This window comes from Gallus gallus, chromosome 5, assembly GCF_016699485.2.
Source record: "Gallus gallus isolate bGalGal1 chromosome 5, bGalGal1.mat.broiler.GRCg7b, whole genome shotgun sequence".
Lineage (NCBI taxonomy): Eukaryota > Metazoa > Chordata > Aves > Galliformes > Phasianidae > Gallus > Gallus gallus.
This window is the reverse complement of record NC_052536.1, coordinates 9,437,486-9,462,515: the sequence shown is the minus strand read 5'-3', so window position 1 is coordinate 9,462,515 and position 25,030 is coordinate 9,437,486. Positions and strand designations below refer to the sequence as shown.

At 40.3% G+C, this 25,030-nt stretch overlaps 1 protein-coding gene across 7 annotated transcripts in view; it reads right to left on the bottom strand.

Annotated features, from left to right (window-relative positions):
- Positions 1-9,879: 9,879 nt before the first annotated feature.
- The window catches only part of TRIM66 (tripartite motif containing 66), a 45,087-nt gene continuing 29,936 nt past the window's right edge, over positions 9,880-25,030 (bottom strand). For 6 of the 7 annotated variants that reach the window (XM_015286483.4, XM_004941392.5, XM_046941994.1 and 3 more), the window contains 10 exons: positions 21,573-21,836; positions 21,157-21,385; positions 18,632-18,692; positions 17,747-17,921; positions 16,613-16,920; positions 15,037-15,160; positions 13,751-13,825; positions 12,581-12,733; positions 11,760-11,978; positions 9,880-11,437 (listed from right to left, as the gene is read on the bottom strand). In XM_015286483.4, coding sequence (XP_015141969.2) covers positions 11,378-11,437; positions 11,760-11,978; positions 12,581-12,733; positions 13,751-13,825; positions 15,037-15,160; positions 16,613-16,920; positions 17,747-17,921; positions 18,632-18,692; positions 21,157-21,385; positions 21,573-21,836 — 1,668 coding nt within the window. In that variant the 3' untranslated portion in view covers positions 9,880-11,377. The remainder of the gene's footprint in view (positions 11,438-11,759; positions 11,979-12,580; positions 12,734-13,750; positions 13,826-15,036; positions 15,161-16,612; positions 16,921-17,746; positions 17,922-18,631; positions 18,693-21,156; positions 21,386-21,572; positions 21,837-25,030) is intronic. The other variant, XR_001466552.4, reaches the window with a different exon arrangement.

The window sequence follows — 25,030 nt, the reverse complement described above, 5'->3', positions numbered from 1 at the left end:
TTACTGCCCCTTCTGCTTTAAAACCCTGCAGTCATAAAATGAGTTTTGTTCAATATTCCAGAAGGGATATGAGAATTAAATTTATACAATTTAACAAATTCCTGCAGGAAAGCCATTCTCATCTAAGATAGTCGATGGATGAATCTTCTAATTTACAATAATATGCAGATGGCATACCCCTTACCGAGCAATGCACAGATAAGGAAGCCTCCCAGATGAATCAGAAAAAGACTGTGAAGAGACTTGGGTGGAAATAGATCTGGCAAAGCCTGAGTCTGTGAGTGTCCTCCTGGAAAGCAGTTGAAAGCTTTTTACTCTAATTCTATCTATGCCTAATAATTATACTTTCTTTTACCTAGTTCTTTGTAAGCCACAGAATATGTGGAACACCCCTCGCGTCTCCTAAGCCCAAATGAACATGCAATGCACCAATGGCATCTAGGGGCTAGGGGTTGCGGATGGAGGTTTAGAATCACTGCTGCAGGAGTGCAAATCTACAAATCTTCCTTGTTTCTGGTGAATAACAAATTTTAAGAGAAGGATCTGCTTCTTGGAAGCAGATTGGAAGAGCAACGTTTCTGCCACGTTTCCCATGTTGGAAGACAGCCAGATGCAGTCTACCCTGCTCACTGTTTGCCTTTTGCATGCCATTATTACAAAAATAAATTTGTTTTTCATTAAATTATTTTTTCTTAACAGAGTTGTTTGGGTAAGGATAATATCAACGTTCTGAGAAATTGCATCCATATCTTAACCACAAAGCAGCTATGGGGACAGTAGCAAAACGCTGCATCTAACCCGTGTACTTCAGTCTTGACTAGAAGTCTATTTCTTGGTCTTCTTTTCATTTATATTTTCCTTCTTACAATACCGAGACAAATTTATTGCAAAGCATTACTTCTGTGTTTATATGAATAATATAAAACAAAACTTCTCAGCAAAGAATGCTTCATAGGATTAGGATCTAAACAATTATGGAGTAGATATGCTCAAAGAATTTGAACGTTTGTACTGAGATATAATCAGAATATGATTACATTATTGGGGGAGAGGGAAATAAAGTAGCAGTAAAGCTGAAGGACATATTTATGGCTTGATCTAGTCAAATGGCATTTAATATCACCAATACACTGCATTTCAGTAATGTAACTCTTAAATGACCTTTCCTCTAATCTCTGGATAAACGGGAGTGTTATGGGCAAACAGAGAAGGATGTCATTGCCTGTTACCTAAGAATACTTTTAATATCAAAATTAAACCCTGTACTTTCTGGCAAATTCAGCTCATAATGAAAACAGACACGCCGTTATGTATGGAAGGATATCTGGAAGGATACCAGCCTCCACCTGCTAAGTCAGAAAAATCTAGATGGCAAAAATCTACTCATTTTAAGATAAACCAACTTTGTAACATTCAACTCACTTAAATAAGCTGTGTTACGCCTACAAATAGCATTTGATGCGTAAATAAACACTGCATTGTGCAGAACTCCTGCATGATGGCTAAATGTAAATGGTAGAGCACAGGGAAAGCATCCTCCTTTCCACTCTACTGTTGTATCCATCCCTTCTGCATCTCCGATGTGCTATGAACAGCCACACTTACCTACTGCAGTCAGCTGGGGTTCCATTTAAATAGAGGTCATTGTAATTTCAGGTCGTTCTTCGGTAGCTATGTGCTAACTCTGAGGAGTGAACCCAGGCCCACAGGTTTAGATTCATAAGTTCTGGTCTGTTCAGGAAACTCTAGAAGAAGCTGAATGATAAGGCCTGCCCATAGCGAGTAGCTTCATCTCTGGCATCACATTAATTCATCCCAAAGAGGTTTATCTTATGAAAAGTACAATATTCTTAAATATTGGTATTCCTAATATATGTAAGTACTGTTCTTAAAAGACAGCATTTACCAACAACATCACTTATAATTGTATTTCAACCAGCTACACTTGTTTTCCCATTTTCTCACCACTGGAAAGCCAGAAGATGCACAGCATCGTAGCAAAACCTATGCCTTCAGGTAGCTCTTGACTCAAGAAACAGCACCTTTGGGGATTAGAGCATTAAAGGCTATGTTCAAGCAGTAGCTACAGTTGTTGTTTTTTTCTTCTCTGAGTTTTGCAGTAATACTGTAACGGGTACAAACATCTGGAGAACCTGACTAAAACATGTTTGGTACTGCAGTAAAACCCCAAGGCAAGAGGCTTAAAATGTTCTGCACAACTGTTGCTATCACCACATCAAATAGGCCTCTGAAATCACTGTTATTCAAATAGGCACATTGCAAAAGTTTAACATCACACCCCAGATATCCTCTCAGTAACTGGGCTTTTAAGGATTAAGGTAATAGCTTAATCATTTACTGTGCCTAAATTAGTTTGAATTCCTTGTGTGCCAGCATAGTCATCATTACTTTTTCCCCAAAGAAAGATTTTTCAGTGCGTAGACATCAAAAGATGGGTATTTGTCAAACAGCCATGGAATAATCTGAAAGCAAGTGAGATTAGCTCCTGTCATAACTTCAGGAATACTGTTTGGGTAAAATTTCAGGACATCCTCACTAAAATAAGAGTACTTGTGCAATCCTTCCTGTAGGGTGCTGAATTTCTCCTCGCATGTAGTGTGTAAGTATGCTTACAGTCCTTAACATTTGCCACACCTGAGTTTGGGAAGAGCCCAGTTACCCAACCCACCTCACCCATTCTTTCAGGCAGCCCATCCAGATGACTTCGATATGTCACAGAGGTCTTCCAGCAGAAGTCATGTGTAACATGTCAGCTACGGAAGAGAGATTTCACGTTTCACCACTGTGGCTTGTGAATCGAGAGCAGCTCCCACTCCTCTAAGATAACTGCACTGTAGCCTTATGTTCTGACCCACAGTTGCCAAATAAGTGCATTATTTCAGGTGTGCTCACCGTTCCTAGGAAAGCAGGTGAACAGCAGCTCCTGCAGCCAGCCAGAGGATGGGCAGGACATCTCTGCACAGGATGGATGAGAAAAATACATAACCTAATCTTATGCAGGTCTGCTTTCAAGGCCGTTTGCCCCATTGTCCTCGACCAGCTGTCTGACCAGCCAACTGCCTTTTTGGGTCAATTAGAGGTGGATTGCTCTTCTGAAGTAATTGCATGCTTACAATGTGCAGACGCTTTTTATAACCTGTAGTAATCCCTCTATTCAGATCAGAGAGGTTTTAATATAACCTTTTCCAGCTGTTCTGGTGGTTGCTCCCAACCTGCCCGTGCCACAGTTTACCTCCATTGTGTCTGGGTTGAGCTGACCTGCCTTGTTCACATACAGGCCCATCATTTGTTTGTTCCATTTGATAACCTGTCTCTCTGTTTCTTCTATTGAAAAGTTCAAGTTGAAATTGCCTACGTACCTTGCCGGGAAACTTAAGATCAGCAGAAGCAAGCAGTCCTGTCAAATAAGGGCATCATGTGAGAGTAAGCATTCAATATTAGCCCAACCCAACAATAGTGAGGCTAAAAGACAAAACACATCAAAGACTCACGCAGAAAATGATGCCTTCTCATGCTGCATTTCATCTTTTTAGTTCAAAATGTTAAGCACAAGAGCAACGTGTTTCACTGCCCACTGTGAAAGCTGCTGTGCTCATCTCAGTCAGAACAACACAGTCTTGACCTTCATGCCATAATAGTAAGCTAAAGTTCTTGAAAAGAGGCACTGTTTCAAAAGCAAGCTGTTTTTACAAGGGTGAGAAATGCCTATTAAGGACTGGGTTGAAACCCCCGAGGTCAGATTATGTTTGACATGTGACATCCAAACTTCTTTATCTGAAAGGGGAATTTAGAAAGCTCTCACTCTATGCTACTCAGCTGCACTTTGAACAGATCCAGTGCAAGTCTGCACTAAAGGGAAGTCCACGGGAATGCTTTAGGTATGGCTTTAGATATCCTTTCTATTTATCTAAATATTTATCTTGTGATACCTGCTTCTCTCCTTAGGGCCTACAGAAAGCTATTTGTTGTCTCAAATAGGTACGGCATTACATACAGAGTAGATAAGGCACCACCGCTATCATTAGCAGCACCAGAAGAAACAATTATAAGAGATGAGAACTGTTGCAGTTCATCATACAGTCTCATGTCACTGATATGAAGCCAAATATAAGATGCACAGGAATTTTTGCACCCTTCACAGCACAGAGCATAATCATAAGCTTATAAAGTACCTCTAACTAATTGCCACAACAGTGACAGCATGGCATGAAGAGCTGCAGCATCACTGCCATGGGTTAGATTCTGGAAGCATTATTTGGACAGAGGAGCACAGCAGTAAGAGATAACCTAAAATTTCACACAAGCTGACCTCTTGGATCTTGTGAAGTGCCCCACTTGTGCTACTTTAAGCATGCAGGTTCCTTCCCGGACGGGGGAGGTGTAACAGAGGGCAAATATTAGCAGCACATGAAAAAGAAATATATTTGACCTGCACCTTCAGCACCGATTTTGCTCTCTCTGTAGTAATTGGGATCCTTGAGCTCCATCTGCTGGCACATGCAGCCTGTAGCAGCTTGCCAGGGTCCCCCAGGTACACAGAACAACCAGGGGGAACTGCAGGTGGGACTGCAAGCTGTGACCCCTCCTGAGAAGCTCAGGAGACCTCAAGTCCCAACACAACAAATCCCATCCATCCGTGCAATGAGAAAGGTGCACAGACACGTGATATAAAAGATACATACATGAAAGATAAGCACAGGTACAGGACGGACAGAGAGCGTTGGCTTCATTTGGCTGCTGGAAGCCTGAAGTACCTTCAAAAGCATTCAAAAAGTCACTGAGACATAACAGTAACTTCCAGGTGGTACCACTGGTGAGGACACCTCAGAAGGCATGAGGAGCTGCAGTTCAGGCACTGTGGTTGTGCCCAGACTGTCAGATTCTTCCAAGCTGCCCCTTTTAGAAGCATGCAGTGCCGTATATCCTAATACACACAACCCGAAAACAGGTATCAACATATCTATGTACAAATAAAGGTTATGTGACAAACACTTTCAGCTGTGCTCTCTCATCTATTCAAATTTAAGAACTATCTTTTTCGAGGAAAGAAAACCAGGGGAAAAAATTATTTTCCCTCTTTTCCCATAATACCAGATTGAGAGAGAACTATCGAAAGATACATAAGCACTAACTGTTTCCTACAGGATACTTAAGGTGAAACAGATGGCTGTTGTTATGGCTTTATGGAGGTCTTACCTCAAGTGCTTATACTCATCTGCCACATTACAGTTTGATTCCCTGTTATAAACACATATATTTATCTTTGTAGAGGACTGTACAGATTTTAAGCCAGGGGAGACCATAAAGCTAGGTAGCTGCTCCACTGGGAAAGAAACCACATCAGAACCAGAACACACAATGACACTGGAACTTCTGGGAGTTTAGCTGCTTACAGCAGCTAAAATCATGCAACAACTCAGCAGAGGGAGCTAACAGCCTTGCTTTAGGGGTACCAACTCTGCCAGCCCAGCAGCTTGCCCACCCAACCACAACCACGGGGGATGCAAAGGGAAAACCTGAGCCCCCAGCCCAGGACTCATTGCCTCCTGCCATCCATCCATTCCTTTGTTTCCCATCCTTCGCAAGGCTGAGTTTGAAAGCTAAACTGTGTGACCTCAGTTAAATCAATCAGCCTTCAATGCACTTACCCAGGTACTCTAGGGGGAACAATTTGATCGGCCAATCATTTAATTACCAGCTACTGAATTAATAATGCAGGAAAACTTAACTCAAAATGAGAAGGACGAACGGGTGGAAAGAGGTGATGCAATCCATGTGAAATTTTTTGTAAAGTGAACATATGTTATTTGGAAGCAGTAAAACACCATAAATGCAGAATGATTTGTAGATATCTTCCCCATCTCTAGCATCTAGAGCTCACGCTGCTGTGATGCAACACAGCGCAGCACGGCCAGGCTGGGAAGAACTACCAGTATGATGCAAGAGCTACAAACAATTGGTAAAGTTGCCACCTCAAGAGATCTCCACCATGATTTCCTTGCCCAGCAGACTCCTACCAGACAACAACTGCAGAGGTTTTTGAGATATATGTAAGATCAGAAGGGAAAGATGAAGGCGTTCATTTCTCTAGAATGGAAGGGAAAATTACTTCTGGGAAGCCTTTATGAACTTTGTTCCCTGGAGATAATCCATCCCTTCTGTAATAACTCGGAGATAACCTCACCTACCCAGTGATGGTGGTTAAGCACCTATGTTGTCAAGGCCAGCACAACTGTTTGCATACTGTAAGACAACGGGAGGCGTGCACTGGAGGACCGTGCACTGCCCCATTCCCTTCACAGGGTAAAACTTCCCAGTTGTGTTGTTTTTCCACTGCCGACATATTCATAAGCACATCAGACATGAATAGGAGCTGTCTTACCAATGTTTCCAAAGCCCTCAGAGAACACAGGGAAGATGAAACAGAGGAGTGTCCAGCGTCCACTTATTGCACTGACTTTTTTTTAATGTTATTAAATGTCATAACCCAAAGCCCAGCTATATGTGCTAATATATTGCACTGCAGGTGCCTGAGGTACTTACAGTTGTGTGTGATTATGTGCAATGCAGAGTTTGAGGGGGAAGTCAGTATGAATTCTGAACTGAATTTCACTTCATCTAAGCTCTATATTGTTCAGGGCTGTTTTGTTTTGTTTTCTTTTAAATACAGTAGAATGAAATATGCTGTAGGGTTTTGCTTAAATTCTGTCATTTACAGAAGAGTGTAGATGTCAGGGGGAAGTTCTTTACTGAGAGAGTGGTGAGGTGCTGGAACACACTGTAGATGCTCTGTCCCTAGATGTGTGTAAGGCCATGCTGGATGGGGCCCTGGGCAATCTGAGCTATCTAAGTACTATCTGAGCTAGTACTTCAGCTAGCAGTTGGCAGCCCTGCCTGTGTTGATGGGTTGGAGCTCGATGATCCTCGATGATCCTCCCAACCCAAGCCGTTCTGTGATTCTATGAACACTTCTGTATTATAGCTATTGTCTCCACTTCTTTATCTTTCCTAATACAACCCAGGTTAATAATGAAGGTTTTATTTTCTATGTCTAAAGATAGCATTGCTCTGCTGCTTCTTCCTGATAGCTCTACAGTGACATTTGCTAGGTGCAATATAAAGCCAGGTTAAGCTCTGTGAGTTTCTACAGAAGTAATTCGGTGCTGGTGACGCTGCTAGAAAGCTACAGTTGTCCTCTCTGCCCGGAGAGGAGTTTAGCCCGGGGCAGGCAGTGACCACAACAGGTCTGTCTATAGGAGCACATCCCACCCCCTCTCAGGGGTACACTGCAAGCATTAGGCCTGGTTTGAATATTTAGCCCTATTTTCACTGTGCTTTTCCTATAAGGGGCCTCAAAAATTCCTTGTTCACCCCATATCTGCACTACACGAAGAATCCTAGGAATTCTGCTGTAAAATGAAGAAACGATGAGCAGTACTGAGTTTTTTAATCTAAAGTGAACACATGACTGTATGTAATGAGAAGCACTGTCAATGAGTCATTAGAGCACGGCAAGTCGTGTGGTTAACGCTGCATCAGGTGAGGCAGTGTTAGAATACAGCGCAGGTGTATTATCTCAGCATAGAACATCTAAGAACTTGTCACTTTGGTATTTAGGCATAACATAGATGCTGTCTCCATCATCTGCACTGGAAACCTGGATTCTGTCACTGATGTTCACAGCACATGCACTAAGTGCTGCCAGGAGCCCAGACAGAGCAAGTGCAGGTAGGTGTTTGACAACACATTTCAACGTTGTCATCTCCACTGTAAGTATTCCCACTGCGGCAAACACAGCTCACAACAAAGCCATCCAAATCCCATACCCCCACGTATCACAGTGTAAACCTCGTCCACTCCACTAAATGCTCTCATGAAAACACACAGAACTACACACTAAAATGGACTTTCTCAGCATTTAGCGGATGGGAACAGACGGTGGGGCAGCACTTCTCAAAAGCAATCATTCCATCTCTCATTTCTTGCTCCCAAAATACAGTGTAGCTCCTAAAAAAATGTGCATCCTCCTCAGCCCACAGCTACAGCCAGTTTTCCTCATATTTACTCCTATTTCCTCAGCCTTCTTCTATTTTTCCACTCAATGATATCTAAGATCAGAGAAAATCAGCTGGCGTTGAGTTTTTGAAGTCTACTGCCTGTATTTCAGGCTTAAAAGAACTGCACCCCAGAATTTGTCTACTTCTTTCCATCTATCTAAAGATTAAAAGTTAGCTATGCCTTAATTACATCTTAATTGCCTTCAGAGTAGCACAGATGTGGCCCAATGCAAAGGAAGGGGGGATCCCTCCCCCCTCAAGCCAGTAGGCCTCCAGGTCAGCAAGTTGCTGCCAATGGTTGTACATTCCAATAAACCAAATGAGGAACCAATCAGCTCAGAAAACACTTGCAATGTCTGACTAACGTTTTTGCCAATGGAATATCCTTATTAATTATTATTTTTAAATTATTTTCATGATTTCTTCTGATCAAGTACACTCAAACAGTTTTCTCATCACACTTGTAAGTGTTGTATTCCCTGGAACATTAACATGCATTTAAACTCCAAGCTTTTTATTTTTCTTGCTACTTTTTAATGGTGACTCTCACTAACTTGTCCTAACTAAAAAACAAAAAGGCAAAACGCCTACTTGGTACTAAAAATCTCAGCATGAATAAAGGCTGTTTTCCAGTGCTAGCATAACTGCTTTCATAACCACTCTTTGTTACCACTAGTTATCAACAATGAAGCTAGGAAGTCTTAAATCTTACATAACCTGCACATTAGTTGAAAGCAGAAGTAGTCAGAGCAAAAATTTCAGGTTGATGCCTGTAATGCGATGGGAAGTACAGCAACGATAGCAGGGCAGCAAGGTCCTTGGCTGCAGCAAGTGAGGATTTGCTCAAATGCAACAGCCATGGATGCAGAAATAAAGGAAAGAAGCTGCTTACCTGCAGAAGGCCTCAGATACACAGGGGTCTGCAATGAGATACCCTTGCCTCCACTGCCAACCTTTAAATGAGGTTAGAGGCAGGATCCACCCCTTCCAATCACTCAGGTGTATTGCTCGCACCTGAGCTCCCCTGGGTTGGCCCTGCTTTCCCACCAGGTGTTCCATCACTGCTTCAGGCCAGCACTGGTTCAGCAAAGCACATTACGTATATAAACATGCAATCATTTGATAATCTAAATTGTTAAACACCTGTTTGCATTCACTGCCATGTCATTCATTCTACTGTAATGATACTGGAAGTACACCTTTGAAATTGTCTGTAGGGGTATGAAAGTCAAATGTGTAGCTCATCATTTCTTCTTCAACAGATCCATTACTGAAGTGCAATTATTCTCTTCCCCAGCTGCTTAAACATAAGGGTGATTGTGCTGTAGTACATGTAACTAAAGGTAAAAGGAGTAGTCGTAATTATATACGATGACAAAATAGTGCACTTCTATTTTTAATAAAGGGCAGATACATCTGGGATACATTTCATTACAACAGGCATTTTGCAAAACTAATGATACAGTTTACAATCATACAGCCTTTATGAAACAGTTGTAGGTTCTTCTTCACTCTGCTCTTCCAGGAAGAAAAGAAAAAGTGATGAGTCTTTCCTATTTCCACCTTTGGCACCAGCTGAAAGCTATACAGCATATCATTTTTGTGCCATTAATGCTAAAAGATCGGTCTTTAGCAGAGGAATTAATTGCCAGCTGACAAAAGGCGACACAGATGAGGGTGATTAATTCAGTTACAAACCTGCACTTATTTCTAAGTGCCAAGATACTCACTGTTTTGAGAACACAGGTTTGACAGAAAGCAAGCACACAAGAATTCACACTTTGATCTCACACTTTTCCAGTCAGCTTATAATAGCCAGAGTTTTATTTTATCAAAGAAAAGAAAACATCAGCTCACTACCATGTCGATGGCAAACAGTAAGTCGCAGACAGCAGAATATAACATTCACATCTTACTGTTTCATGTATAAACCTTTACTTCAAAGCGTTATCTAAAATAACATACGTGGTTACCAGACCGAAGAGCCCATTATAAACTATGCTGAAAATATCATCTTTATTTACAGGACGCTAATTAAAATGGACTCTAATTGGGTATGAGATCTGCAACAACCTCTCCCTCTCTCGGAGCCAGAGCACAGCCCAGCTTTACGCTGCTAGGCAGAGCCCTATAGAGGGAGATGCCCCTCACGTACACAGGGAGAAAGCATTGGCCATGTGAATATGTGGCTCATCTGCTTCTAGAAGAGGCGGAAAGGAGCTTGCAAACCATCACTCTGATCAGGTGTCATGTTTTGTTACCTATTCCACCCTTTAGGCCTTACAATTACATGCTATCCTTTGCTCCAGTGAACTCTAAAGTTGCTGTTTCAGCCCTTGGAGTTGTTCTGCCAGCACGATGCAGAATTTAGGACAACAAAGGCTTAGGCATCCTTTCATCCTGCATGAGCTTCTACACATATACGTCATCATCATCTTCTAGCACTGCTAATCATCACGACTACAAGAAATAAACAGAAATAAGAGAAAATCAGGGGTACATGATGTTATTTTATAGGCACTTCTATAACCACGTAAATTGCTCCATCGTGAACATACTAAAGTGATCTGCCTTAAAGAAAAACAACTGGCCTGGGTTGTGCCTTTGAGGACCCCAAAAATTCCACTCTGCCTTACAGAGCATGAATTAAATACCAGGAGAACCATCCCTTGCAAACTGAGCATCCAGCGTGCACTCAGCAGCAGCTCACGCAGAGCTGTGTCACATAATGCAGAAGCTCTTTAGTCATTTAATGAGAACGCTCTGCTTCAAAAGAAACAGCTAATCAGATAATCACATTAGGCTGTATCCCATAGGCCTCGAGCAGTCAAGCTCCCAGAAACATCATTGAATAAGACAACAGGATTATGTCTTATGACCACACATTGTATTTATCACAAAGCACGGCCGATATTCACACTGTCATTATAAGATTATTACATGGTTACCCGTGTTCTATAAAATAGAGATGTCATGTTGAACAGATTATGAAGTGGTATTGCAATTTTAAATATTCTTAGCATTTTACTTTTATTATTAATCATTATCTATCACCAAAACGTCATTATTTTAGCGTAAACATTGTAAAACCTACACGTGATTTAACAGATGGAATATAGACAGAATCAAACACTTTTGACCTGTTATCTATCCACAACATCTACAAATAAGGCATATGGTCAGCAGAGTAGGAGAAGATATAAATTAACAGCCCGAGTGCTTTGCTTTCCTCCCACACACCTTAACTGTGTCAGTTATTCTGCTGGACTTCTCATGGCAAATGGGGTATCTTCAGGAGGTCACACCTGAGGAAGGCTGTTAGCAGTCTGAAACGTCATTCTCTTAGTTTTGTCACTTCCCTGTGCACAAAGGAAACAAACAGTGAATAGCTAGAGGGCTTAGTCTTTAAAAAAAATCAAAAACTTGACAGAGTTTTCTGCTAGGAAGATAACTGCATGGCCTGAGAGGCTTCACTTGTTCACTCTCACACTCTTATACACCACTGACACTTTATTCCACAGAGAGGATCTTGACATAGAACTGTAGAACCGATCACATCTCTGTGACAGAAGCTTGACAGTTTTCCCACACAGCACTGTCAAAACTTCCCATCAGTAGCTGTAAAGAGAACTAGCAGGGTGGCCACTTAGCAACCAAATGCTTTTGTTTTTGCAGTCTTACAGTGTGGCGTCTCCTCTTTTTAGGTTGAGCACACTCCTGTTCGTGTGATGGCCAGTGAAAATCCTGGGGGGGCATTTTGCTGTTCTGGCTCTCCAACTCTTCACAGTCACTGTCGTCTTGTTGTGCTGAAGGGAAGTGCCTATCTGGATAAATCTCTTTCAATTTGCCCTCAAAGAATACATCTAGACATCGTCCAGCCTCAGCAACCTCTGAATCCGGCTGTAAGAGAATAAATAACCATTCAGTCTTATTGCACACAGAAATCATCGAGGATGAAATAAATGCCCACCTTCTCTTAATGTCTTTTCTTGGTTTTCTCTGCTTCGTCTCCATTAGTCTCCTGCACTCTTTCTACAGGCCATTAGTCCCTCTGCATTTACAATGTAAGTAAAAACCAGATGCTGCTATTAAGGGAGATGATTCTGCACCTCCAAGAAAAGAGATGTGCAGTGGACTAGAAAAAAATAGCATTTGCCATCACTTATGAATTTCTACGCACCTGAATTTTCCTGGCTATTCTGCTGGATACGTGTGGCTTCTCACAGTAAACTCAGCATCACCCTAGAAAGTTGTCATCTAAAATATCCTCTTTAATTTTAGACCCATATGCATCTCCAGGTCTCAGATACACATGTTATCTCCATTTCTGTCATCAATAAAAAAAACTATGCACTCCCCAAAGAGTAAGATTGATTAATCCTCTTGCTTATCCCAATCCTACATCCAATATCAATGGAACCAATAGTGTTACGCCACTGCGACAGCTTTAAAGTGCAACCCTGCATATTGTATTCCCTCACCCATGTATATTAGAAACCTACATAATTGAACTTTGCACAGTTCCAAAACATGAGACGCACGTCAGTCACAAGTTCCTCGGGTGCAGAATAGTGGAACTTATCCTTTTTTTGCAGCTTTTTTCGTATGATTGACAAATCCATCGGCCTTTTGATGATCTGATAATAATGTCGAGCCTGCAATAAGAATAGAATACAGGTTTGTAACCTTTTTAATTATAACATTTCCTCTCCAGCGACTTCTATTCAAGTTTGGATCTGTCTTGAAAACAACACACTTCAATGACTACTGCGCTATTTGTGCTTCCTAAAGCTTATCCCCAGATAGAAATGTCATCATTTAACCATAATCAATAATATATGTAACACTGATAATTGGCTGCCATTTCCCCCAAGGCTTTATAAAAATAATGTGCTGAGGTACTGAAAGCTGATACTGTGGGAAGCAGTCTGCCAAGGGTGACTAAAAATACACTACTATGAGCTCTTCTTAAAGGTCAACAAAAGTCTTTTTCAATGGCACCAACTACCAGGATTTCTCACTCCATAAATCCTTCTGGATCAAAACCTACTTGTTACATAACATTACGTAATTCCATTAGATCAATGCAAGCTTTACTAGGTGGAATGGCTTTTATCTTGTTATTTGCACAGTTCCTTCATGTATACCTATTCTTTTTCACTCATTTTTCTCCTCTAACTTGTTCCACTTTGTGTTCCACTGTTAAAATTGCATGAATCTACATCTTCCTTTAATACAGACAATTAACAGTTGAGTACGTGGATAGAACTGCAGTCTCTACATCTTCCCTTGAATACAACCACAGTACCACCTTTGTGTTGTAGACTGGAAAACACAGAGTCCAGGCTTATTTCTAGAGAAGACCTCTTTTACAACCATACAACACTTTCCTATGCACTTTTATAATTAGTGGAACGCCTCACATGGTATCCGACCAGCATTATAAACTGACATCCAAACCTGGCCTGAGAACATTGGCCAGCATTTTCCTGCCTCTGACCTGACACTTTCAAAGCACTCGCAAGTGGGAAACAACTACCCCTACCTAGGAAACAACACTGTTCAGAAAAAAAGGGCTAAGTAATATCTTTCGCGATGACAGAGGAGAAACTCATGACTTGTGCCAGAATATTCTTTGGCTTCCCTCTGACACAGAGGTGCCCAGTACTTACCAGGGGGCTGACGGGTTCATGGAACGGGAGGCTCATACTACTGCAGAACAGGGAAAGCACCAGCTTTTCACACTTCTGTAGAAACCAAATGTGAAATACATTTTAATTCAAAACAAGTCAGTTTCATCCTTGTTCTTAGTTAATCCTACTAACAAACAAGGGGAGTTTTTACATAATCTGTACACTTCTGATGCAAAATGGCATGCTTCATTCTAAGCTGGGGGACGTTATGCCTTGTTGCCTTTTATAGTTTAGAAAGTGAGAATGGTAAAAGAAATGGGAAAAAAAACCCAAAAATTTCATGTAGTGTATTTTGTACGCACATGTCCTTCCTGGAAACTCTTGCGAATTCCTCACTGACACAGTTTCAGACCAATTTCATTTCTAAAACGAACTTCACAAATCAACACCCAGACAATGACTATTTCTGTTCAGTTGTACCCTTTGTAATGCAAACAGGAATCACATAAATGTTCAGAAGTCACGTCCAGCTCTCCACGTAGCTCAGGTCTGGAAACATCACAGATGAAATTGTGTGGTGCTGTGGCTCATAGGCCTTGCCAACAGGCTGCAGTGCTCTGAGAACCATTGCTGATGCCCTTAAGTACAGTGCCTAATCCTAGACTTCATTTGCGCAGTGCCAGCTCAGCAACTGCACTTAGCACTGCGGACTCAGCATCTCTGTCCAGCTGTCACTAATATACACAGGACATCTGTTTGGAGCTTTGGCTTCCTAGCATCAAACAGACTTTAAGAAACGGCAGTTTTAGTAAGAGATTTGGAAGAGAAAACTGGCAATGAAGATATAAAAGGATAAACTTTCCTCTACACTAGTTTAGCAGTGCCTAGATGTCATCCTAAAGGTAATTAATGTTCAGTATGAAGTCAGTAAGTTGACCGTGATTCAGCTGAGAGTCAAAAAGTGCCCGCATCAGAAAATGTCCTTGCAATTGGCCTAAGCAGATGTCTGAGGGTGCCAAGTCTTGAAATAAAAAGATTTGGTGGCACGGTGCCAGGCACAGTTGACACAGGGAAGTATGCTCTGCTGCTGAATGTAACTTTCTTGTTCATTTTTCTATTGTATCCCATTCATTTTGAATTAAACAACGATTTTCCAGAAAGAACAGAACGATATAAGTGAATATTAACGATGCTTCTGTTGTATTTACTAGTGACGTTCTAGGAGCAACTAACTCAAAACAGTTGACTTTCCAATGAAGAGACAAAGTCTCAAGCTGAGATCATACGTCTTTTCCTATATAGTAACAGGATGGAGGTATTCCCACCTTCTGATCATAGTCATCAAGGCCATATTGTGCATTATAACTATGAGCATAGCGCGTGTTTTCACAGTCGTATTCTACCTCTGGTTTCATTGGGTTACGGCACAGCGTACACACCCATTCCCCCCTGCAAAATAAGAAACCAAGAATCTGTGTAACAATTGGTCAGCCTCTTTGTCCAACAACAAACATCAGAAATCACTAAATTTTAAACAACTCATTTTCAACACGTATTACAACCGCAGATCTTAAATCTCAAGCCCGTTCTATTAGATGCTCTTCAAGGTACTGGAGTACAACTCAAAATGCAGTTATTTCAGATTTTACTTATTGCACTGCTTCTGTTACAGACTAAAAAAAAAAAAAAAATAGGTGGCATTTGAAATCATGTAGTCAAAATGCGTGTAGCTGCAGTCATCAAATTGCTGTTGAAAATAAATAAAATAAAGAAAATAACAGCCAGCAATGTGGGAAAAAAAACAGCCAAAATAGGATTATAAGACAAAACTTGATCCATTAGATAATAAATATCAAGGAAATAATCAAGGAAAATAGCATTATCACAAAAATTAGTGTGCACAAGCATGTGGGGTCCCAAAACAACTAGACCTAATTATAGACATAATTCTGCATGAGCCTAAGCACTGTTCTTAGTAGATCTATTTTCAGCAACCCCTTGAAGAATGCCATGAAGAGAGTGCCAGACTTCTGCAACACCATGTCTATTATAGAACTGTGAATACAGAAGTTTAGTTAGTGAGAGTAATATATTTCATTAGAAATGAAAACTTGCCTAGGAAGTTTATTTGACAGGGAAAACTTATTTTTCACAGTGCTTTAAAATGAGAGTTTAGTGATGACTTGGCTTTTACAGAAAAGAGGGAAAAGCCAAGACATGGAACTTAGTGCTTTTTGAACAGATAGAACAAACTACAGTCTCCAAAGTAATATCCCACAAGGTATTTGCTCAGCAGAGACTGTTATTTGGCCTTACCACAAAAAAATAAGTAGCCTTTGGACCCACCTAGAAGTGATTTGTACCTAACTTCAGAATGATACAACACCAGTAATGCACATTACTTCTGAAGTTTGGTATCTGGACACGTACCTAAGCCTGTATCATCGTCACACACAATTTGTCTATTTGACTGTAAGTCTTAGGAAATCTATGTCCTAAATAAACACTGCCACAAAAACTCCATTAATCCTAAATTTCCCGTAAGCCTGGCTGGAAAACTGAATAGGAGGTCCATGTTTGCCTTTGCTCGTGCAGGGGAGAGCTGACTTCTACACAACAGATGTTACATGAAAGATAGAATTTTACTTTTCTCCAGTAAGATATAACAATGTTTTTAAAGCTCTAGGTCTGCCATCTCCTTCATTGTAATGGCTAGCTAACTTTATAGAAGGCACATGTGGCTCAGAATAGTTGTTAATATTACAAGCACATAGTTACAAAAGTAAGAGAGAGATGCAGTTACCCTCCTGTTAGGTTGACCCAGACATCCCTAAGGTTGCATTCTACCACAAGGCAATAAGCAGAAGGAGAGCACATTAGCAAAACGCCACTTGTACTCACACTGGAAAGCTGAGTAGGGCTGGAACATGGCAGGAGAGATGGAAGACCTTGGGGCAGTGATCACAGCACAGCAGTTCTCCTCCATTAAGACACACAGCACAGAAGTCCTCATTCTCAATTGTATTGACTTCCTGAGTAACTGGAGATTTCTTTGTGATGGAGGTACCATTGGTGAGCTTCTGATCGACAGATGGAGCATCTGCAGGAGGAGATTTTATCTGTCCTGCAGCCTGGGTTATGAGAAATTTTCTGTCATCTGAGTTCTCCTCTTCGGATTTCAGTCCTTCAGGTGAACCACCTTTATTTATCTTGAAGAAAGAAAAATCTGGGATAACACAATCATCACTTTCATATATAAGCATAGAACAGCAGCAGTTATCTGCAGTAAAAAAAAAAACCACTGGTTTCTCTACACTGAACTCTTCTTCAGTGGACAGCGGGGTTTGGCAGGCCTAGGCTCAGCTCAGCACTGGCCAGTGGTCGGCCAGGTCAAGTCATTTCCTCCACATACCACTGTGTTATAGCACAGAGAGAGATGTACAGATCTCACGTCACGGATACCAGATACAAGATCTTTGATATGACCTTATTTGCTCTTCATGGAAACTGTAGGTTATGTGGGTTCAGGTGCAATTTTTACGGGAAGCAACTGAAAAAAAACCAAGAAAATAGTTTTTTCTTCCCAATACAAATTCCAATTTCCTTCTGTGGAAAGAAGTCCACCTTTAAGACTTTGGGGAAGTGACAGAATATTAAGCTTTTAAAAATCTATTGCACTGTTATCCTGGAATTGGTTCCTATCACTCATGCTGCGACACCTGAACAAGGATTCAGGTCAGTTTCAAGCTCTTTATCCTATGTTTGTAATTTGACAAACAACCTAGGCTGTTAGAACACAAAAATGCTACAGTGATCTGATCTGAGAGACAGACTTCTCAGAACTGGAAATAACAGGAAGCTGCACAGCAAACAAAAGCTGCATCCTCTTACTTCAGCCCGCCACAGACGTATTAAGAATTAAATGAATCAACAAACCTGTGTTAAGCGTACAACAACTTTCAGGAACTACAAATACTACAAGTCAGCAAGACAACAGGGAAAAAGCAGGTAAAACTTCAAGCAGATCCCACTCACTTTTATAGCCATTCTTGAAGACTGGGTCCCATGCTCAATTATCAGGAGAAAATTGCCCTCCTGCCCACTCTCCTGTGGCTGGAGCTTAAAAACTGGTAGCTCCCCAGATTCTGAGGCACATATTTTCAGACGTTCCAGTCTCACGTAGGGGATCTTCAGCTCTCCAAGGCAAGCACTACCATTAAAATAACATAGGGTTAAATTCAATCACGTTCCACAGAATTCTCCTCCCTACTCATTTTCAACATTTTTCATGTACTATTCTTCTCTTTTTCCTTCGTTAACTGTGGCTCTGGTGGCTAAAAGTTGACTAAAGGGTTAACTGGCTAAAAGGTTTTTTAAATGCCAGTTCTTTACAAAATCAGAGTGCAAACACTTTCATTTAATCATGTGTGCGAATGCATCAGCGCCTTCTGCCCTGTCCCCATATACATTGGTATACAACCCAAGTCACGTTTGATGCTTTCCAAATAAGAACACAGCATAACATTCAACCTTAAAATATTAGCACGGCAATAGAGAAAAACAAAATTCATTAAAATTCTCAACGTAGTATTAATTCTGTTCCCAATTTACTTTTTCTGGCTTTAAATGGGACTAAACAGTTCATAGCTGTTCAAATGAGAAATATTTTCAAATATTTATATACTCGGAAAATCACAAGAGAGTAACAGACATGCATGAACTCATCACTTCTTTTAAGCTGCTGTTTTCAAGTTTAAGAGAATACTCCATAACTTTCAGAATTATTACCTATAGGGAGCCTTGCATTCTTCTTAAAACAACTTTTCCATTAGCATTAAGCAAGAGAAATTTTCTAAATACATGAATAAATTTCCATGGCCAGTGCTGTTGTAAAAAAAAAAAAAAAAAAAAGACTGTTACCTGACATTCTGATTGCCTTTCATAACCATTTCAAAATGTTCCTTTTCACAGTTATTGGAATCTGGAACAGAAAAGAAGAAAAAATAAAATATTTATAATATCAGAGTCAGATTTGGGTAGAACATACTTTAATATTCATGTACTTCTGACTGGTGTTTAATACAATAACCGAAGTGAATTATGTGGTCGGTTCATCTGTATGTATATTAAATGTGTGTGCTGTTTTCTATTCTGGGGCACATTCTTTGTCTTTGCCTTAACTACAACTTCTGTACTGTACATGAGGAGCCAAAACATTTTGCTGAATTGGTTACATTCCCATGGAATTATAGACATACACAGACATGCTGCACATATCCATACACGGGGAACATTATAAGTAATCCTCTTTGTTATACAGCCCTCACTTGACAAAAGCAGACCCACTGTCTGAGGCTCAGGAAGTCTTTGCGGTCTCCCGTTCCATGCTTAGAATCTTCTGGATAATTCCAGTTACTCAAAAGCAGGGATGAAATTGTGACTCCCATTTGCCTCTTGGGGACAAAAGCTACGTTATATGATTCACTTGTACCCTCCAGCATACATAACGTAAAAACATATTAATTCAAAACTATCCACTACATAAGCACGTACGTAACCACAGCTCTTGGCCAACACTAGGCACAGGCAATGAAGCAAATCTGGAGAGGTGGAATAGGGGCAGGGATGAATGCTCTAACAGATGTTCTTGTATACAGAAGTCCTCTGACATCACCCATAGCAACTTTGTTAGGAATTATTTCAATGTGGATAATATTAACAAGAAAATAAAGCAAATATGTCTATCTGGAGACAAGTAAGTGCTACCAAAACACGTTTTTTTAAAGAAAATCTAGCTGGGGGTCAATGGTCCCTACCTAGCCTGTTGCTTAAAAGCAATGTACCTTCATGATACTCTATCTTTGTTCCCAGTCATTGGGAACAAAACAATCAAGACTAACAAGTAGAAGTGTATTTCATGTCATTCACCTATGACTGTTGCTAAGTTGAAATTTAGTAGATGAAGATCTGGAAAGAATTACTAAAGTGTGACTGCATGCTGATCTGAAGCTCTTGCTGCCCTTTGTCAAAACAGAGGATGTTCCAGTGGTGCTGGAGTCCCAGCATTAATCAACCTTTCCATCAGTTATTTGATTTATGAGGAAGCGTAGTTATAAAGTTCTGTGCAAGACATCAACCCAGGGGAGTAGCAAGCACTCCGGAGAACGTTGAAAATTCAAAAATTATCTTAATACATCAAGGAAAAACTTCCTACCTCAGCAAGAATGAACTGAGACAACTCCAAGCACCATGTTTATGAAGGAAGGTGAATGAAATCACATAGGAAAATAACTGACTGAGATGGGAACTGTTTTGTAGAAGTAACTAAGGGTTAACGTCGTACTATTCACTACATGCAAGTCAATCACATAATGATGCAGAAGAATGGCAAACACTGCCCACTACCTGTAGTGAGGAATGTAAAACACAGGAGCAGCTCTGCTCAGCGCCCCAGAGGCCTCAGCTGTAACACTGCGTTCAGCTGTGGGCTGCACAGTAACTGCAGAGCCCAGACATTACACAACTGCTCATCTCCAAAAGACTTAAGCCTGACTGAGGCATAGCTTTTTACGGGCGCAGCCGATCCTTGCTACTCACACAACTGATTGTGGCATAATTGTCACAATTTGGCATAGTACATATAAGAGAAGACAAATTCTCCTTGGCTCACTGAACTACGTCTTCTTTGTACTAATTAGAATTCTCTGAATAAAAATACAGCATGGAGCTAGAAATATTAATTCATCTTTTACAGGGAAATGCAGCCAAATATTGGCATAAGTCATAGAATAACAGCTTGATCCCAAAATTCCTTGCTTGCATGAATAGTTCCATTGACTTTTAGAGTTTGCAGGAATGAGGCTGTACAGTGCAGCACAAGGATGCTGGCAATTTGCCCACGGAAAGAGTTAAAGAAGGTCTAATTCCCCATTAAGACTAAAGAAATAGGCCTTGGCTGAAGGGAATGTTCCACAGTAGACAGAGCCAAGCAAAAGCACATACTGTGCAATATATTAACCTCACAAAAATTTGCTCTGCTACTGACATGAAGGACTTAGCAGAAGGCACATCACATTTCGGAAGTAATTTTTCTTTTTAATTGAATTTGGACTCTCCAAACCAGCCCTTCAATAGTCATAACTGCAGGTCTCATTAATGGGAGTGCTTCTCAGAGAACGAATACTCCAGGTACTTCACACAGATGCGCACGTTTCTGGCTCAGAGCTGAAGGATGTTACAAATGTGAGGCATATCATTTTCAAGTTTTTCTCCACAAATGAGATCAAATACTTTTCCATTGGATTAAGTACTTGATAATTGAAGCTTGCAGGGGAAGCACATTTATGAAAGTACATTAATATGCAAACTGCTTTGCAATGCTTGTAACGCACAGTAATAAGAAAGAAAAACCCCAAACCAAAACGAAACAATGAAAAGCCTGCTACCTTCTTCATTTCTAAGTGGTCTCATCCTGGCATTCACAGGAAGAAGAGAATTGTTGCTGAGCAGTTCAGAAGGAGAAGTACAACGCTGAGATTTTTTGACCGAAAGATTAATAGGTTCTTCCAGAATATTTTGCATAGAAAGACTTAATTCATTCACTACATCTTGCCCAGCTGTAGCCAAGCTGTTTTCTGGATGATGATCCACAGTGTTGAAGTCTTCATTTTCCAGCTTCAGGGGAAAAAAAAATAACAAACCTTATTATTAATTTTCTTAATGAAAATAACGTGTAATCAGTCCTTAAGTACCAGAAGAAAACTGTACTTACTGAAACAGCTGTCTTTACATGACTAACTACAACATGTGCTATCAACGAAAATGGACTCCATTTCAGTAGAGGAGTTTGAGCGATTCCTACCTTGCACTTCGCACTGCCCTGGTGAACATCGCCTGGTGTGAAGGTAGTAGAAACCCCAGGGCTCAGCTCAGCTCTTCCCAATGCTAAGCTGTAGCTGGGTACTGGCTCTGGTGGAGAATCACAGTCACAGCGGGTGTTTGGGGATGGGCCAAGTGCCACAGTGGCTATGCCTTGCACCTGTGGATCGGCAGACCTAGATAATCTTGAAGGTAGTTCCATTTCTAACTCGTTTGAAAAGCCCACAATGCCTAATGATGCTGAACGCTGGGAAAGGAAATAAAAACAGTTTGTTAACCGGGTTTTAGAAGCAAGATACTGCTGTTTCTGTAATGGTTTAGGCACTCTGCTATTGGTAATGAAGCAGTTGAGTCACAAGGTCATGAGAGTATCTATCTACTGTAATCCAATACCATTTCCAGAAGCTTCAAAGACCCCCTATTGAAACTGAAAACTAAAAAAGAAGGTGCCTAGGTTATTCTTCTGTGATTCACAAAAATTGTCATCCTTTGATCACTCCAAGGGATCCAGATTTTTAACTCCCTACAACAAAGAGGAAATCTAAACATGGAGAATATTGTGCTTACATCTATCTTTGATGTCAACCCTACTAAATTCCATTAAGTCACACCCAGAGAAATACAATTATGACCAGAAATTTCATCATTTTATTCAGAAATTGTCAGATCATTTTACTTAGAATGAAGATTTAGAAGAAATAAGATTCAGATCTGACATTAAGTGGATGAAAGTTGTTACTTTACAATGCTAAATACTTTATGGTAGTAAATCTGTCCCATTTAAACTTAAGACACTCGCCCTTTAAACATCGCAATGTAAAGTCATCTTACACATTAAGAAAGAAAGGATCTAAAAGTCTAGATGCAAAAGAAATGGAATAGCCTATTTACGGAAGCCTCTACAGTGAGGGTTTTAGCAAGATGCACATGCTAGTGTCTTGTGATTTGTCACTGTCAGAAACACTGCTATGCAAAACAAAGCAAATCCACTCATCTACATGACTTTCCTAAGCTGCCTTAGATCCAGGAACACGTGGCTGAACTGAAATCAGGTCTCTGCTAGCATCCATATGAAGCAAATACAAGCAGCCTTAGGAATTATGCAGATCTGTGTCATTTCAATATGCAGTTTTCCATAGTTCATTGGTGTTTCATTACCCTTGATAATTGACTGAATAAATCTTTTTTTTTTTGACTACAATACAGTAAGTAGTACTCATTGCAAAATAAATCAAGACAAAAACAAATTTTCTGATTGCACCTGAATTAGAGTTTAATGTCATTGTTGTACTGATATTTCTGCTAGAGGCCTGTGACTTAGAATTGAATTTGAGACCCATTTCCTAGATTTAATTAGCATTTTTCTCAACTGTTACTCCAGTTTGGATTTTCACTTTGTCCATCAGTCTGGCAGTGGTAAAGACAGTATAGACATATAGACACACTGAGCTGTCAGATGTGCCTATGTAAATCCTACACAATGCCAAAGACATCAGTATCGAATCTCTGCCTGCAATGCACATCACCTATGCTAAGAGAACATTCTGCCCACAGACATCAACTTTCATTTAAGGAGGTAATTTAATTTCCTTTTCCTCAATCTGCAATAAATGCTACAGCAGTGACCACAGATTCGGGACCATACTCAGTGAGACAAAATGGCCTGCATGTGAGACAAAAAGGCAGTTCTTCTGCAGTGTTGGGGAAGGTTTGTGCCATTCTACCCTCAAATGCAAGTAGTAAGGCTATTTTTAGCAGTTCTGGAGGGGCCTTTTCCATGTATTAGACACCCCAGATATTACTGGGTCTCCACAGCCAGGGTATTAGACACCTCCCTCTTGAGGTCACTTTCCCAAATTTAAGCTTTCTGGACTAGAATAAATTCTTGAAACCAGCTAGATTTAGTGAAACACATTCTTCCTACCGTACATGTGAATAAAAAGATAGAACACAGCAAAACTGGAAATGCATTGATGGAGGCACCATTTTCCTTATCTCCCATTCCTTGGGATTGCAGAGGTTTTGAATGAAAGGAATCTATGAAGGTCAAAAAGGAGCCCAGTTTTCATGGTCTCACATGCTAAATATGACCACAAGTACCATAAGTTTTGAGTTCATGCCATAATTTGTTTGACAGACTCCTGCACTTGGAGTGGCAAATGTGGTACCAATTCTACTTTTTGTTCCATCACATGCCTTTTTCAGATGGTAAAATAAATATGTGAATTGTGCTTAAGTCACATACAGAAACAAACAAGAAGCAGAGTTCCTGCTTGAACTGAACAGAGGGACTGTAATCAGCTTTGCCTCTTCCCCTTATTTCAAGGTCCACTGTGGGTACTACTTAAGTCCCTGAGAGGCAGTTAAATACTTATTTAGCTACATTCTCCAAAGTATTGGGTATCTGCAGGAAGTACCTAATGATGTGCTCCATTAGGAATGGGCATGCTGGGTACGCATGTGGTAAGAACATCACCCAAAGCTGTACAGAGCATTCACTGGAGACCTTGTTCACTTCTAATCATTACACATATTGTCCTTTAATTGTATTATAAAATTGTGCCATCACGCGTTACACATCGAGGCCTCAACCTGTGATGATCCGCCTGTGCGTAACTGTGTAAGCTGTGGGTGAAATGTTAGCTCTATTACATAAGTAGGATTACTTCTGGCCTCAGAGAGCCACGTTTACTTACTGGGAGCAATCATTGAGTCTACTCCTACTGAAGGAAAAAAGAAATAGATATACGCCTGAAATTTTGTTCCAACAAACATTGTTAGAAAGATGAAAATAAATGGCATTGTATGGCTATATATTTTTTACTCTTCTAGCTAGCATCAGTTTCTTAAGAGATCTCTTTAGATTATATAAGCTAATATAAAACCTTACTCTTGTTAAAAAGAAAAAAAAAGAATAATGAGGCCATCAAACTGCCATCTGTCTTTCCCTTGGGGCAAAAGTTAATTTTGTAGTTTTCTTAATGATGAAGCAACATTATGATCTTTCAGTGCAAAATATTAAAACTCACAGTTAAGAACAGACACATCCCATCCTGATCCATGGAGCTGCTGTCAAGTGTGAAGTGAACAATGCACTGGGAACAAGGCTCATTAATAACCTATTAATTCACTCCCTAAAATAATCATTTCTTTTGCCATTAGCAAAAATTTCTCTTTTCCCTTGACAGTTCAGCTAGTTTTTGCAGATGGGATGCCTTTAAAGAAAGAATTGATCTCTGTTTTATAAAAGCTCTATTGCTTTTACATCGCACCCTTTGAACAACAACAAGCATTAATTATGCTCTTGGGTAGATGGTGGCTTCAGCTGTAGGTTAATTTTGAAACTTTTGACATTTCAATGTACAGCCTGGCACATTCAACTACATCTGTGACATTATAAATGAAATTCTCATTGTCTCATAATTAATTTTGTTCTGATGA